Source organism: Brienomyrus brachyistius, chromosome 6, assembly GCF_023856365.1.
Source record: "Brienomyrus brachyistius isolate T26 chromosome 6, BBRACH_0.4, whole genome shotgun sequence".
Lineage (NCBI taxonomy): Eukaryota > Metazoa > Chordata > Actinopteri > Osteoglossiformes > Mormyridae > Brienomyrus > Brienomyrus brachyistius.
The window spans coordinates 29047704-29062716 of record NC_064538.1 but is presented as its reverse complement, the minus strand read 5'-3'; the positions used below and the strand labels follow the sequence as shown (position 1 = coordinate 29062716).

The 15013-nt window shown below is 40.9% G+C and overlaps 1 protein-coding gene across 2 annotated transcripts; it reads right to left on the bottom strand.

Annotated features, from left to right (window-relative positions):
• Positions 1-479: 479 nt before the first annotated feature.
• ttll9 (tubulin tyrosine ligase-like family, member 9) lies at positions 480-8021 on the bottom strand. Of its 2 annotated transcripts, none has more exons than XM_049017624.1 (14): positions 7405-8021; positions 7038-7084; positions 6699-6791; positions 6492-6603; positions 5049-5234; positions 4575-4643; positions 3980-4070; positions 3550-3590; positions 3306-3393; positions 2851-2909; positions 2498-2694; positions 1055-1168; positions 861-985; positions 480-747 (listed from the first exon to the last, which is right to left on the bottom strand). In XM_049017624.1, exons 1-14 carry the CDS (start codon positions 7417-7419, stop codon positions 680-682), a joined length of 1305 nt encoding a protein of 434 aa, XP_048873581.1. In that variant the 5' UTR covers positions 7420-8021; the 3' UTR covers positions 480-679. The 2 variants fall into 2 exon arrangements, with proteins under 2 accessions (XP_048873581.1, XP_048873582.1); XM_049017625.1 differs by having other exon boundaries at positions 1059-1168.
• Positions 8022-15013: the final 6992 nt, after the last annotated feature.

Genomic DNA, 15013 nt, shown 5'->3' with positions numbered 1-15013 from the left:
GGATATGTGGTAGGGCTGCACAATACTGTAAAAATTTCAAATATTGCGATAGGATTTTTTTGCAATACTGCAATATTTATAAAACAAAAAAGGAATGTTTCCTGATATTAAAGTACAGTCAGTCCTGCTACAATGTGTGATATCACACTGCAAATCAGTTCTAACGGGACTGATATACTAGTATCCACTTGGTTTGGGAACCATATATATATATAAATGAACAGTAACAAAATAACAAATAAGAATTTCTCTTGTTCTCCAAAAAGTTACTGATATCTTGTTGGATGGATAGATATTCTATATGTTAAGTATTCTAATGTTAAATTGTGTTCTGAGCAAATATATGCTTAGTACAGACAAATGGTCAAACATTTTCTTTGACTGCCTAAGACTTTTGCAAAGCTCTGTATATCAGTGTATTTGAATATACTTTGGTATTTCGGGTCTGTTAAATCACAGAAAAACACAATAAGCAGGTTTATTAAGGGTGATTATACAGAGGTAGTCACAGTATATTCACTGCCATTATGTTATGTTTTCCTTTTATATCTCTTTTATATTTTATATTTATGTACACCTTTTATATTTTAATCTCTTTTATATTCTCTCACTTCCTGGTATGTATAAATGTCAGGAGGGAGCTCAGTTTGTTACTTAATGTATTTTTTGTATTAATCTGTCATACGCTCTTCTGGCCAGGCAGGACTTTGAGGTGTCGTAGCTGGTTTTCTCTGTCATTGAAACAACCTGGAGCCCAGGAAACAGACACATCAGTCAAAATGATGCTACGGTGAATGTCTCCATCAGATATTGGATGGATGGATGGATGGATGGATGGATATCAGTCAGCCAGTGTTTACCTAAGTTCGTGTTTGGTCTGAAGCATGAGCTCCCCAGAGTATCCAAGCTGTTGTTCTCTCGGGAGACTGGGCCATCATTCCACATGAGGTCAAATCCCCCGACCTGCTTCTCCCTGCCAGTGAGTCTGGAAGACGGGGGCTGTTAGAAGCGGCCTGCCCAGTGACGGCAGATGTGGCCCTCTTCAGTGCCGTACCTGCCTTCCATGTCAACCACGTGCAGGGTGTCCTCCAGAAGACGGCACTTCATCTCGTAGTCCTGCTGGCTGCTGGGGGTTAGGGAGGGCGAAGCATTTACCTCGATAAGCCACCTGGGAGAGGAAGAAAGTAACTGGTGCGTCTTCAGGTACATGCAAAATTCCAGGCACAATCACCAAGAAGAGTGAGCCTGCTTTCCAATGATGATTAGCTTGTATCAAATATTACAACCTTAGCAACAACATCACCACAAAGATTTTGACAAGATCCAAAACACAAAGGCCATCCATCCATTTTACAAACCACTTATCCTCCTGGGTCAAGGGGAGTCCAGAGCCAATCCAGGAAGCTATGGGCACGAGGCAGGGAACAACCCAGGACAGGGGGCCAGCCCATCGCAGGGCACACTCACACACCATTCACTCACACATGCACTCTTACAGGATTTAGTAACTCCAATTAGCCTCAGCATGTCTTTGGACTGTGGGGGGAAACCCCACGACGACATGGGGAGAACATGCAAACTTCACACACATGTAACCCACGCGGAGACTCGGAGGTGTGAGGCAACAGTGCTAACCACTGCACCACCATGCTGCCCCCAGACAAAGGCCACTGAACTGAAAACTCATTTTAGCAATGTCTAGGTCTCTTTGTCTAATTCCATCCATTCAATGAAAAACCTCTTTTCTGGGTTGTAACCTGGTGCTGTCTTACTCTCACTCAAAATCATGAGTCCATTGCTTGTGTCACTGATACACTGATCTGTTGTCTGTGGCATGTTACTGTTTTACTTTTGTTCTTTATCGAGTTTACTTATGTGAACTGGGTTGGTTATGGAAATGAACTGCCCTTTTGGGAGAAATAAAGTTGAAATGAAATCTGAATCTGCTTCTAAAAAAATTTTGCTGAATGTAATACTTCCACATGAAGATTTGCTTCATGTGACTGTAGTACAATCCCTAAATAATATCACCATTGAGTGAGTGCTGAATATATTACATCATTGCTACTTATTCTTCAAAGTATATCATCGACAGCGTTATCTGTGAAAATAAAATGTAAATACAGGGGCTCCTCTACTTACAAACTTTCAACTTAAGAGACTTTCAGACATACGTAAGTCCAAATTGTGTTCACTGGGCTCCCGTTTCTTGTCCGCACCATCATTTTTTTTATTTTGCGTGTCAATTCCGCCTAGTACGACTTCTGGCCGCATCTCCCGCCACACAGCAGCATAGCGTGTGTACTCCCAGCATCCTAGCTCTTTGTACTGGCATATACCCTTAAAATTATGTTGAATAATGACTTACGAACATTTCAAGTTACGAACTGCCATTCGGAACGTATCTCGCTTGTAAGTAGAGCAGCGTCTGTATTGCCAATAATTAACAACTAATGGACAGCTATCGGAGAAGCAAGGCCACACTGAGGGGACTCACGGCTTAAGGTCTTGGTCCAGGAGAATATCATAGCCGTAAAGCTCGAAGCAGTGCTTGTCATTGATGATGACCTTCTGAACACTCTGCAGGCTATGCACAAATACGTTGTCGATGTCCCTGAACAGGGTCTCTACCGCCTGCGCACCATGCTTTGCTGTGAGGTACCGGCGCAACTGCTGCATCTGCCATTTACATCCCTGCAAGAAAAGCAGAGTGAGACTTACCAACAGTCAGCATCAACAGTGTGAGTGCCATAGCTCATGGCATAATGTATTTTAAAGCACCAATAAGTGCTGTCACAACCGTTTGTATTTGGCGTTCAGAAAAATGTACTTTATTTAGTTTCTATATACCCTTTCTGGGTCATAATCTGGTGCAGTCTTCTGCACTGCCACGTTGGTGAGGTGGATGTCTGTATTTCGACTGCCGTTAAGGACAAACATGCCTGGTAAGTGAATAGCAGCGGTGGATAGTTCAGGTCCAGAAAGTAAAAAAGATTTTGTTTCCACCAACCAGTTGAGTGTAAAGAATCACAATGACAGAGTACTCAACTGGTTGATGGAAACAAAATCTTGGTCTGCTATTTTGCTTTCTGGACCTGAGTTATCCACCTCTGGAGTGTAGTGAGCTGACAAAATCCTCCCTATACTTTAAGCAAAAGTAGAAACCTTCAGTAAACACAGAGCAACATTACGGGTATGGCATTGGTGACAGAAGAACCACTGTAGGTCTGATCTATAAGAAAGGTCATTGTTCAGAAAGACAAAGTGAAGCATGTGGCAAACCACAGGCTTTTGTTAAAGGATACACTGATCCTCGATACTGCTGAGAGAGAATCGCGTATTGGAGAAGCGGGCAAATCCATCTCGGTACAGCCACGCCTTCAAAGGCAGGTACTGAGAGACAACACCAAAGAGAGACACATATGAGAATTGGTTACAAAAAGGTTAGACATTTTTGGAGCACACAAAGTCATACACAGACCATGGAAGAATCATATAATAAAAATCATTATCTACACATTTAGTTTTCAGAATAATGGCTATACTTACTGAGGATACCAGTACATACACACGCAGATCAAATTTCCTGCCTGCAGAATAATGAAAGACATTTCATGACTGAACGAAAAGTGTTTTTATAATGTCCTTCAGAGCTTTTGATATGGCTGAGTGTTGACAGTAGGGCTGGGAGATGTGTGGCATTAATATTGGCATTTGCTTTTCCATTTATCTTCCATTGCATGGAAATAGTTTGAATTTCACTGAAATGACATTGAGCATTTGAGTACAAGTCCAGACTGGGATTTTGTTTCAACCAGCCAGTTAAGTACTCTGTGACTGTAACTCTTTATGCTCAACTGGTTGGTTGTAACAAAATCCCGGTCTGGACTTGTACTCTTTGGACCTGATATTTTAACTTTTTCCAATATCGTACAGCTGAGAGCAGTGTCCATCACAGTACTGTGAAATGAAAGTATACCGCCGATGAGGTAGGGGTTCTCTATATAACGCTGGGCGACGTAGCTCTCCACCTGGGCCTCGTCCCGCTGTTCCTCTAAGCGGCTGCCATCCTGTTGACCACAGAAAGCCCTGTCATGGTCTCTCTAGCTCACTGCTTTGCGAGGGGAGACCACATGGTAGACAAGCACCAGGTACACCTATGGAAATGACTCCTTTCCACAGGGGATCTAGACCTTATACAATGATATTCTTGAGGTTAGGTCTAATCTATCTGCTGTAAAGTGGGATATCTTGTGGCATATGGCTTTGGACCAGGGATACTTAGCTAATCAATGTCTGCATTGTCACATATGTTGAATGTAATTGAAATTTCATAGGCCAGCATCCCAGGATCAGACATAGCTGCATAATAGTAAGAATGCCAATGACATTTCCTGATTGAGCAGTGCTCTGGCATAAGACTGAATGTACCTCCATTTTAAAAACCATGCTCATAATGAAACCGTTAAAATATATAATATCAGAGTTTTCACAAGCCAACCAAAAGTTAAGGCTCTCAGTGCATCAAAAAGACTACTGGCAATAAAAGATCACAACTGTGCCCAGTCTGTTACCTTCTTCCAATCCATGATGTCTTTCAGCTTCCGGAACAGAAAGATGCCTTTTCCTTGTGACCGTGCCACCTGAGTGAACACATCAGGAAAGCAAATAACCAGATAGACAGACAATCGTGCCTGAACATACTGTACATACCACAAAGCAAACACCCAACTTTGAATTGAACGTCCAGCTTTACCAATAGATATTGGTGTTGCCTTGAACTGGAATATGTAGCTCACATAAAAAAGTACACAGAGCCTTTATAACCTGACATGTCTTACACTGACCATGGGTACATTTCCCAAAAGCTCCTGTTAAAAACTTACATAGTTGGAACCATTCCGTTGTACAGTTCCAACTCTGCAATTAAGTAACATTGTTAGCAGCTTTAGGTAAATGTACTCAAGAATGGCTGCTTTTCTAAGATCTCTACCTGACTGCTTTGCCTACAGTATATCTGCTTCATACGGCATGACGTATGTCCTTACTGGCTTCATGATCCAAGTGCTTTTCGGGTTCCTCTTGAACTCTTCCACAAACAGGTGGTATTCGCTGGGCAGCTCGAAGGTACAAGGGAAAAAGTCACACTTGGCCGCCTCCATGTGGCCCACCTCACGCTCCAGGGTCTTGCGGTACCTCTTGAGGTTTTTCACCATCAGGTTCTTGCGTGTTAGCTAACCAAAGGACAAAGAGAACAATCCAGCCAGGACTACATTCATTCCACAACATTTGGAAATTATTATTAACATTAAGATGTAACTTACAGGTCAATGTACACAATGGATTTATTTAAAAAAGCCATCAGTGAGTACTGACAGAAGCATATGATCAGCATTTTCAAGCAAGTATTGTGCAGCATAATGCAGCAAAGTCATACTGCATTAATCTACGATTTAAGATGAAAATGTTCTCATAGCTCAGAATATATAATGAGATGCCCCCTATTGTCCATCTGCTTATCCTGGTCTTGGGGGGCCTGGAACATAGCCCAGACAGCACAGGGCACAAAGGTGAGGTATATACTGTACTGCTCACAAGGCATATACACGCACACATTCCCTCTGGGCAAATGAGAGACATACAGTAAAGTACTCAGAGGAAACCCACATGAAATCCACAGATGCAAACCCCACACAACAGAGTGAGGCTGGGATTCACACCCCCCCAGTCGCTGAAGTGCTGCTCATTGAACTATTGTTCCACCCTGCACAAATAATGATTTCATAATAATGCCAAGATGAATGAAAAAGATTAAACATGCAGACAAAAACATTCAGGTAGTGAAAATGTGATATTTTATGTGTAAAAGTATTGAAAGCGATATTGATCTGTCAATAATAATACGAATAATATTTGTTTTGTGAATTCTTTTCTATAGTTCAGTTGTATACTTTGCTTGTTTTATTAAAACTGACTGACACACTTTTAAAAACCTAATAATAATAATAACGGTTATTTTAAGGCAGTGGAAAGGTGTTGTGTGGCTCAGCAAGTTAGCACATTGTGCCTTTGATCAAAATATCTCTCTGGTTCAAATCCCAGACTGACTAGTGATCAGTTACTGTAACAGACTGATTTCACCCCTGGGTCACTGAGTAAGGTCCATAACTCCAAAGGCCTCCAAAGACTGTTAGACCTTGCTTTCCCAAAAAGGACGCCAATTTGGATAAAAGCGGCTGCAAAATAAAATTTGAACTGCAGATTTTCAGCTCATAACCTCAACATTATACTATCCACCTACTGCCTTTCCTAACAGATATTTCAAATTCTAATATTAATTCGCAGGAAATAATTTTGTGAATTTAATCTGTTATGGTTAATCTCTGCCTTTGCAATGAGAAGAACACAAAAATTATACAAGCGTATGACTCCCTCCCAAATCAAGTGCGCCATCTGCAGGTCACATTCAGAAATATATTTTTTTCACCGACCTCATAATAATTCCGAAAATGGCATATTCGCACATGCTCCTCCATGTATGAGTGATCAAAGTTCTCCCTCAGCCAGCCCACGTCGCACCAGTTGAAATCCCAATCTTCATCCCTGCCGGCGATATACATTCACATGCACACAAATGTATACTTAGTATACTCTTACCCATGATGTAAAATCTGATAGTGTTTTCTAAAAAAACTTACTCTTTGGCCTCGACCCATCCAGCCCTCTGGCGAAGTACATCTTGTATAGTGTTGGTGAAGCCACACCTGTATCTTATAAAACTCCTTGCTTCCCTGCAGATACGTCAAATTAGATCTGAAACCTGTCAGTATTTCCATGATATTGCATGTATTTTTTTGCTTTCATCAACACTCTCTCGCGATACTACAATAAATAATTGTAAGGGTTTGTTTTTAAAATATTTTTATTCATAAGAACAAACTGTAGGATTTTCCGTCACGAACAAATTTAAATTTGGGAATTTTTCTATCTGGCGTGTTTGCTTCTCCAGCAGACATGTGCACTGGAGACGTACTTACGTGTCTTTCCTCTTTTGGTAACTGTGATGACCTCTATATCCCGCAGTCTGTTAAAACGACAAGCAGATTTCTTTTGCCTGGCTATATGCATCTAGGATGCTTGGTATGAGAATGAATAAGGCTAAAGTTATTAACTCAAAGGTTTATAACAGCTAACTACCTGCACATGAAAACTGGTTTAATCGTAGACACCCGTTCGCTTGTGTGTTTTAAGGCAGCTAATATAAATTAGAGCGCATTTAACTAAAAACTTTGTATTTTACTTAACATTTGCCTACTATAAATTGAAATGTGAGTCGAAGCTAACTGTCCGGTTTGGATAGAACGTCCCTGTTTTCTACACAATAAACGACTATGTGTCTCTTACCTTGTTTTTAGACATTTCATTGGCTTGTTCATCCAGTAAATAAGCAAGCCTCCTACCCTCAGCCCAAAATCAGCTTTTATAATCAATGCATGATTTCTAGCTCGCCATTTTCTTGCAAATTTGCCGACGGAGTGATAAAAAGCTGCAGTGTTGTCATTTACCATAGCAACAGCTTTTCTCGGAGAAACCCGAGCACCAAAACTCGGGTCCTGTGTTCCTATACAGCAGAAAGTATGCACGTTTTCGGCAGAAAAATATTCCATATTAAGTTCAAATTTAACGTTTTTGGACATTCAACAAACATTGCGATTACAATGCTGGCGATCGAACCAGAATGGGCTGGTAAGCTGCGTTAAAATGTAAAATCCCGATTAACTGAAGCGAATCAAATCGTTTATCTGGTATGTCAGAACCACAGGACTTGCACATATTTCTTCGTATATGTGATAATAGATGTCAGGGTTTATATAGCATTAGACTTCTTTTAAACATCCCGTAAATTGAAGAGGCCTGAGTTTTGATCCCTGCTCACCGTGGAGGACGCCGCTTTACAGTACGTTTCTGTGACGCTCCTGGATTAAACCACATGCCTCACAATGAGTGGTGAATGTTAGACATATACGTGACGTTGTAACACAAATAAAATAATCTACTTATCACTTTAAATTTTTTATCTTACGTTCTTTTTATGATCTGAGGAATAAGAATATACTGGCTAGCTCCTCAGGAACTAGATTAAATAGAGGTTATATATTTAATTTTAATATAATGTAATAGAAACTTCTGGTACGAACAAATTTAATTCCACAAAAGGTGCAGAATTCCCCTAATCACTTTTAAGTTTTAAACTTAAAAGACGTTTAGGGACTGAAGACACCAAGTGATGAAGTGTTTCAGGTGTAATTTTGTCCCATTCTTCCTGCAAACAAGTCTTAAGGTGGGTAACAGTACGGAGGTCTTCGTTGTCACATTTTGCGCTTCAAAATGCGCCACACATTCTCTATTGGAGACAGGTTGGGACTGCAGGCAGGCCAGTGAAGTGACTGTACCCTCTTCCTCCGCAGCCAGGACTTTGTAATGTGTGCAGAATGTGGTTTTGCATTGTCTTGTTGAAATATGCATGGGCTTCCTTGGAAAAGATGTCTTCTTGAAGGCAGCATATTGTGCTCCAAAATTTCTATGTACTTTTCAGCATTATGGTGCCATAGTCCGAGTTACCTTTGCTAAGGGCACTGACACAACCTCATACCATGACAGACCCTGGCTTTTGGACTTGTTGTCTGGATGATCCTTTTCTTTGGTCCGGAGCACACGGCGTCCATTTATCCCAAAAATACCTGACATACTGATTCATCTGACCACAGTACACATTTCCACTGTGTGATGGTCCGACCCAGATGCCTCCGAGCCCAGAGAAGTCGATGGTTCTTCTGGACATGGAGGACTTCCTTTTGGCACAGTACAGCTTTAACTGGCATTTGTGGATGTAACTATGTATTGTGGTACTTGATAAAGGTTTTCCAAAGTAGTCCTGAGCCCATGCGGTCATATCGCTTATAGATGAATGACGATTCTTGTTGCAGTGCTGCCTGAGGGATCGGAGATCACGGTTGTTCAGCTTAGGCTTGCACCCTTGTCTTTTACACAGTGATATTCCTCCAGATTCCTTGAATCTTTTAATTATGTTATGCACTGTTGAAGGTGAAATATCCAAATCTCTTCCTATCTTTCTTTGAGGAACATTGTTTTTAAACATCTCAATAATTTTGTCATGTATTTGTTGGCGAACTGGCGATCCTGTACACACAAATGATTGTATTGTTGAATACATCATTCAAACATTCACAGTGTGCATTGGAGTATGCTAGAATTCGTGGCCATAGGTGGAAATTAGCGGGAGAACATTATAAACTGAATTTGAGAAAACACTTCTTTACACAGCGTGTAGTTAGAGTATGGAATAGTCTTCCTGCTAGTGTAGCGCAATCTAAAACCCTGGGTTCCTTTAAATCAGAGGTAGATAAGATTTTCACAAAGCTGAGCTATTAGTTAAGTTCTCCTCAAACAAGATTGATGGGCTGACACTCCCACCTCCTAGCTTCACAGGCTTGTTTTTAGTGTGGTCCAGACAGAGAAAGGTGTGTTCAGGTGCATGGGTCAGAACTGTCTCCTCTGACCCTGTTTCAGGTTTGTGGCCATAGGATGTGGCTCTACTTTGATGGCAACTCTGAGTGTCACAACTTCTGGGTTCATGCTAACTGTCCCTATCTACCCATCAGGGTGGTGCTAGAGAATAATCTAATAAGACATGTCAGTTAAACCAGAATAAAACATGCCTGTTTACTACTCAAGACGCAAGATTCATTTGTAGAAGTACAGGTACAATGAAATTCTTACTTGCGTAAGATTTAGGCAGCATGTAACATAGGGCACGGTGAACTATACATAACATAAATACAACACAATAAATGCAATATACATACAACAGCTACAATAAACAAGAATATATACAGTGCAGTATACACAATATACACTGTTCATACCCAGCATACCATACAATAGCATGCAATCCATCGCATTAGGATTGAAATGCAGTGGTCAGTAATTTAAAGGTTGTGAAATTGTACTGCAAAAACGGGTTATCTGTGCATATTTAACAGTCGTATTACTTTTAGAGAGAAACTGTTCCTGAGTCTTGTGATGCAAATATTGATGGACCTGTAGTGTCGTCTGGTGGGGAGGAAGGAGAAAAGTGACCATGTTGGATGGGTGTGACATAATATGCTGGATTTTTCTGAGGTAGCTTGTGTGGGAAATATCCTGGGGTACGTTTCCTAAAAGGTCCCGTTAACAATTATGTTTTTGGGAAACATACTCCTGAACTACTGGCAGCTGTGTCCCAGTGCTAGTCTGCATGGTTCCTTAATGGAAGTAGAGCTGGAAGACTTAGAGAAGGACTCACCCATGACTAGGGCCTGGAGGTCACTGAAGTACTCAAAAAAAAAAAGGCTTCGGTCGTAAGGTTCCTAAAAGCTGTTGATGTTGGGCTGTCTTGGCTGACGTGCCTCTTTGGGATTGGGTGGAGGTTACGGAAAGTGCCCTTGGATTAGTAGACTGGTGAGGTGGTCCTAATCTTTAAGAAAGTGGACCGGAGGATCTGTTCCAACTTTAGGGGGATCACACTCCTCAGCTTCCCTGGGACGGTCTATGCCAGAGAACTAGACAGGAGGGTCCGTCAATTGGTTGAACCTCTGATCCAGGAGGAACAATGTGTATTCTGTCCTGGTCATGGAGTACTAGACCAGCTCTTACCCTAAGAATACTGGAGGGTTCATGGGAGTTTGACCAACCAGTCTACATTTGTTTTGTGGACTTGGAAAAGGCATTCCACCATGTCCCTTGGGGAGTCCTGGGGGGGGTCCTTTGGGCCATCAGGTCCCTGTATGCACAGAGTATGAGTTTGGTTCACATTGCCAGCAGTACATCAGACTCATTCCCTGTGGGTGTTGGACTCCGTCACCAATTCTGTTCATAACTTTTATGGAAAGAATTTCTAGGCGTAGCCAAGCGGTGAGGGGGTCCAGTTTGGTGACTTCAGGATCACATTATTGCCTTTAGTAGATGATGTGGTCCTGTTGGCTTCATCGGGGTATGACCTTCGGCATGCACTGGGATGTTTTGCAGTTGAGTCTGAAGCAGCTGGGAAAATCAGAGGTCATGGTCTGAGGTTATGATTCTCAAATGGAAAAGGGTAGTTTGCCCTGTCCAGGTTGGGGATGAGTTACTGCCTCAAGAGGGAGTGCCGACTTGCCAATTTCACTTAGCCACAGATGGGGACGGGGATGATAATCGTCCATTGTTGTAAGACAATATTCTCATGAGTGGATTACTGTGCATTCTTATATACTGTAGGTGTCACCTGTGTAGTTTAAATAGGCAGCTGTCAACATCTGAGGGGTCACCGACTTAGGCAACACAAAGTGAAATTTGCTTGATCTTACCAGTGTTGTCTAAAAAATCTCAACCAAAAGTCTTTTAAATGTAACTAAAACTCACTACACTGCATGATGACTTAAGGCAATATGCAGCCACCTCATATTTACATATGTCATGTTGCTGAATAGCATCTCATGCTCTGTGTTCTTACAGGTTGGAAAATTAAGTTGTAAGAAAATGCAACTTGACCTGGAACAAAAAAAATTGTTTTTGGGACATATCAAATGATCATATATATGGCAATCTATGCTGATCTGCATCACTGTATAACTCCGCAATGTGCATATAATTTATGACAATGCCTATTTCTAAGTGGTGCAAATGTAAAATAACACTTGGAATAACACTTGGAATATCCCATGCTTTGTCAGGCTCCACAATTTGTACTAGTGACAAAACAGAAAAAGCGTGTTTGTTGATTTCACCTGACGTCACGCTTCTCAGACTCCAGTTCCTATGCTCTGTGCACAGCCACACATCAGGATGTGTTTAACGCCTTTGTGATTTTGCGAGAGTTGTAGACTCAATGCTTTGCATGTGTATAAATTTCAACAGAGGCTTAAAGACTCTTATTGTTCACCGGTCACTATCAACGAGTCGGAGTCGAGTCGGAGTCAAAAAATAACGAGTTGCAAGTCGAGTCATAAGTCAATTTAAGAGCAACTTGAGTGCGACTCGGGTCTGAGTCGCAAACTTGAGTCTCTGCATTGGAGTAACAGCTGAAGACTTGGAAGTATCACTGGAAATGGTTGACATCTCTCCATGCGTCTGTCTTATGTAAAACATTTAACAGGCAGGGTGTGCATGGTGGGGCATCACGGGGAAAGCCACTGCTCAGTGAAAAAGCATTGCTCGAAGTCTTGTGTCATGAATTTCCTATAAGCAGTGTAGTACATTAAATAAATGCAAACTGTATGTAAAACATTTGTACAGCAGTATACACTCTACATAAAGGATCAGAGAGGAAATTCTGCATTTATGAAACTTAATTCAACTTGTTGCTAAGATGCTGGTAACTAATCTTTTTTCTCCAAATTGTCAGTTTTAAAAGTGTTATTTTTCTAATTCCTTAACATTCTTATTAGCTGTGAATGTGACTATGTACATGCAATTCCTATAAATCAAGCAATCTGCTTCTGTGTAGTGGCTAATGCTGTAATTTATGAAAGTTAGTGTATTGGTTGTCAAGGGAGCTATTTACAGTTTGTACTATAATGTTCAACACTGGTGGCTTGCTGCAAAACAAGCTGATTGCTGGTGAGGAGTTATTGTGGCCACTGAAGATTTTCCAAATGTGCACAGAAAATATGTATCTTGAAAATATGTCTTTCACCCCAAACTGTGATTAGTGTCATTTTCCAGATGTTGACTCTTCTTGTTTCAGAAATGTGCAATGAAGTGATTTAATAAGATTAGTTTTTGCTATGGATGGAAGACCACCCTCTCTGAAGTGAGGAGCATTTAGTGTGAAGGCACAGGAAAGCTTGAATTTTATTAATAACTTTAAAGAATGATTATTTGATCTCGCAATAACCCAATGAACGCACACACTCCAGTGATTACGCAATTAGGGCCTGGAGGAGTATTTATATATTTATTTATTTTTATGTCGTTTTTGTGATTGCAGCAGCTGTATTACTCAGTTGTGTTCATCTTTTAATAGCCAGTTAGTGCCTGGTAGTTTTTCCAGTGCTGTGATGGAAAAGCACAGGGTGCAGATGAAATTTCATGTTGTTACACCATTAGAGGGTGCTCTTCCCTCAGGACCGAATAAAATACCAATGCCCCAGGTCATTTTCAGTATTAAAGATGCCATAGCAAAAACCCAAGCTCAAGCCCTATCAGAAAATCAGACCCACTTGTCTCCTACTGCAAATTATTAGACTTCCTTGCCAATCATACATAAATGCTGCTGTACATTATTAAGGTAGGTGCTATATGGTAATATAAATTTTCCCCCAAAACCTATCTGGATCCAGTTTTCAGTAGTTTTCTGTCTTTTCTTAAACTGGAGAAAACAAAGCAGAGATCAAACGGAGCTAAATTAGGCCAATGATATGGGGAAAATGCCTGTAAGGTTTACACCAATTGTCCCAAAGTGTGAATGTGTTGTTGTATGTTTGTCTCAGACAATGAGCATTAGGCTGGTGTGGTGGACTGCGGAGTGGTCATGAAAGGATCGGTTATTTTATCATTATCACCGGTTCTCAGCCACACGCTCAGCCCATTCAGCCATGTGGCGGCCCAGGAAGCAGGGGAAAATAATAGGGACAGCATGGGTGCAAAACTTGGGGAACACAAAACGGGATGGCCAGCGACACCAGCTGGCCAACCAGGGAAGCAACAGACAAGGTTGGGATTGATCCTGCTAATCTCAGTGTGGAGTCATATTCCACGATTTCTTATTTGGTTAGGATTAAGTCACTGAAACACCATATGCAGGACTAGATGACCATCTGGCATACTGGTCATTTTCCTAATCGGCTGATTGGGGTTGTGGACAAGCAAAATTTGCCATGGGCATCCCCGACTGCTCTGAAAAATTCTTTATGGGAATCTCCCCATTCAACTAATTTTATTATAGGCAAACGTCTAGGCCTGATTGTTAATCCCAGTCCAATGCTGAAGGTGTGTGATCAGTAGAAAATCAAAAATGTTATGAAAGGTATCGGATATTCATAGCAAGCCACTCCTGCTATAATAAGAAATTTGAATGAAGTGCATTGCTGGAGCCATGGACGTCTTCTGTGTAATGTCACAACTCTGTAGGTAAAACATAATGGCAAACCGCAAGTGGATATTAAACAGATTGTTTTACGCAGCTCTGGAAGAGCTGTATTGTAAATGTTTCTGGCCGTCTTAGTGGAAGCATCATGTGGTATAAGCAGCACATGATTTCAGGGTAATTTATTCTGAGCCGTAACCACTGTGCAATATGTGTCCAGCTTGGTAATTGTCTTCACTGGGTCATTTATCTCGAATTGACCCTGTTTCTAGAATGACTGGCAGCTGTTGCCACTCCAGGGGCAGCGCTGCGGCTTTCTGGGCTTGGTCGAGTCTCCTGCCCTTTTCCTGCCTTTCCACAATTCTGGTTTCTATCAACTGAAAAAAAAATTAAACAAGACTGTTATTGTTTTCAGCACTGGTTCTAGTATTATATAACGTAGTATGCTATCATTTAACATAATCTATGTGTATATAAACATTTATGATTAATGCATTAAGATTTTTATGATATGAATTGAGTCCAGAGTCATGTGAAAAGTTTTTCTTTCAGCTTACATTAAAGTATTTAAAAAATATTTTGTCATTTTCTTTGAAATTTTATGACTTCAGTGCTGATTTTGTTAGCATATTATCTCCATCTAAGTGTTTGTTTGGACAGTCATACGTGTCTCTGATTGGCTGGAGTGTACTGTATGATTAAATGTTACAGGTACTCACTGCAAATGTATCTTATTTATGGAACAGTGGTTCCATAAATATCTGACTATTGATTCACCTCTACTCACTACAACACAATGATTTGCATAAAATAGCATCAATATACTGTATGTGTCTTGTTTAAATGTGAGAAATCAATAAACATGAGGAAAATACTGTGCCCTGCATA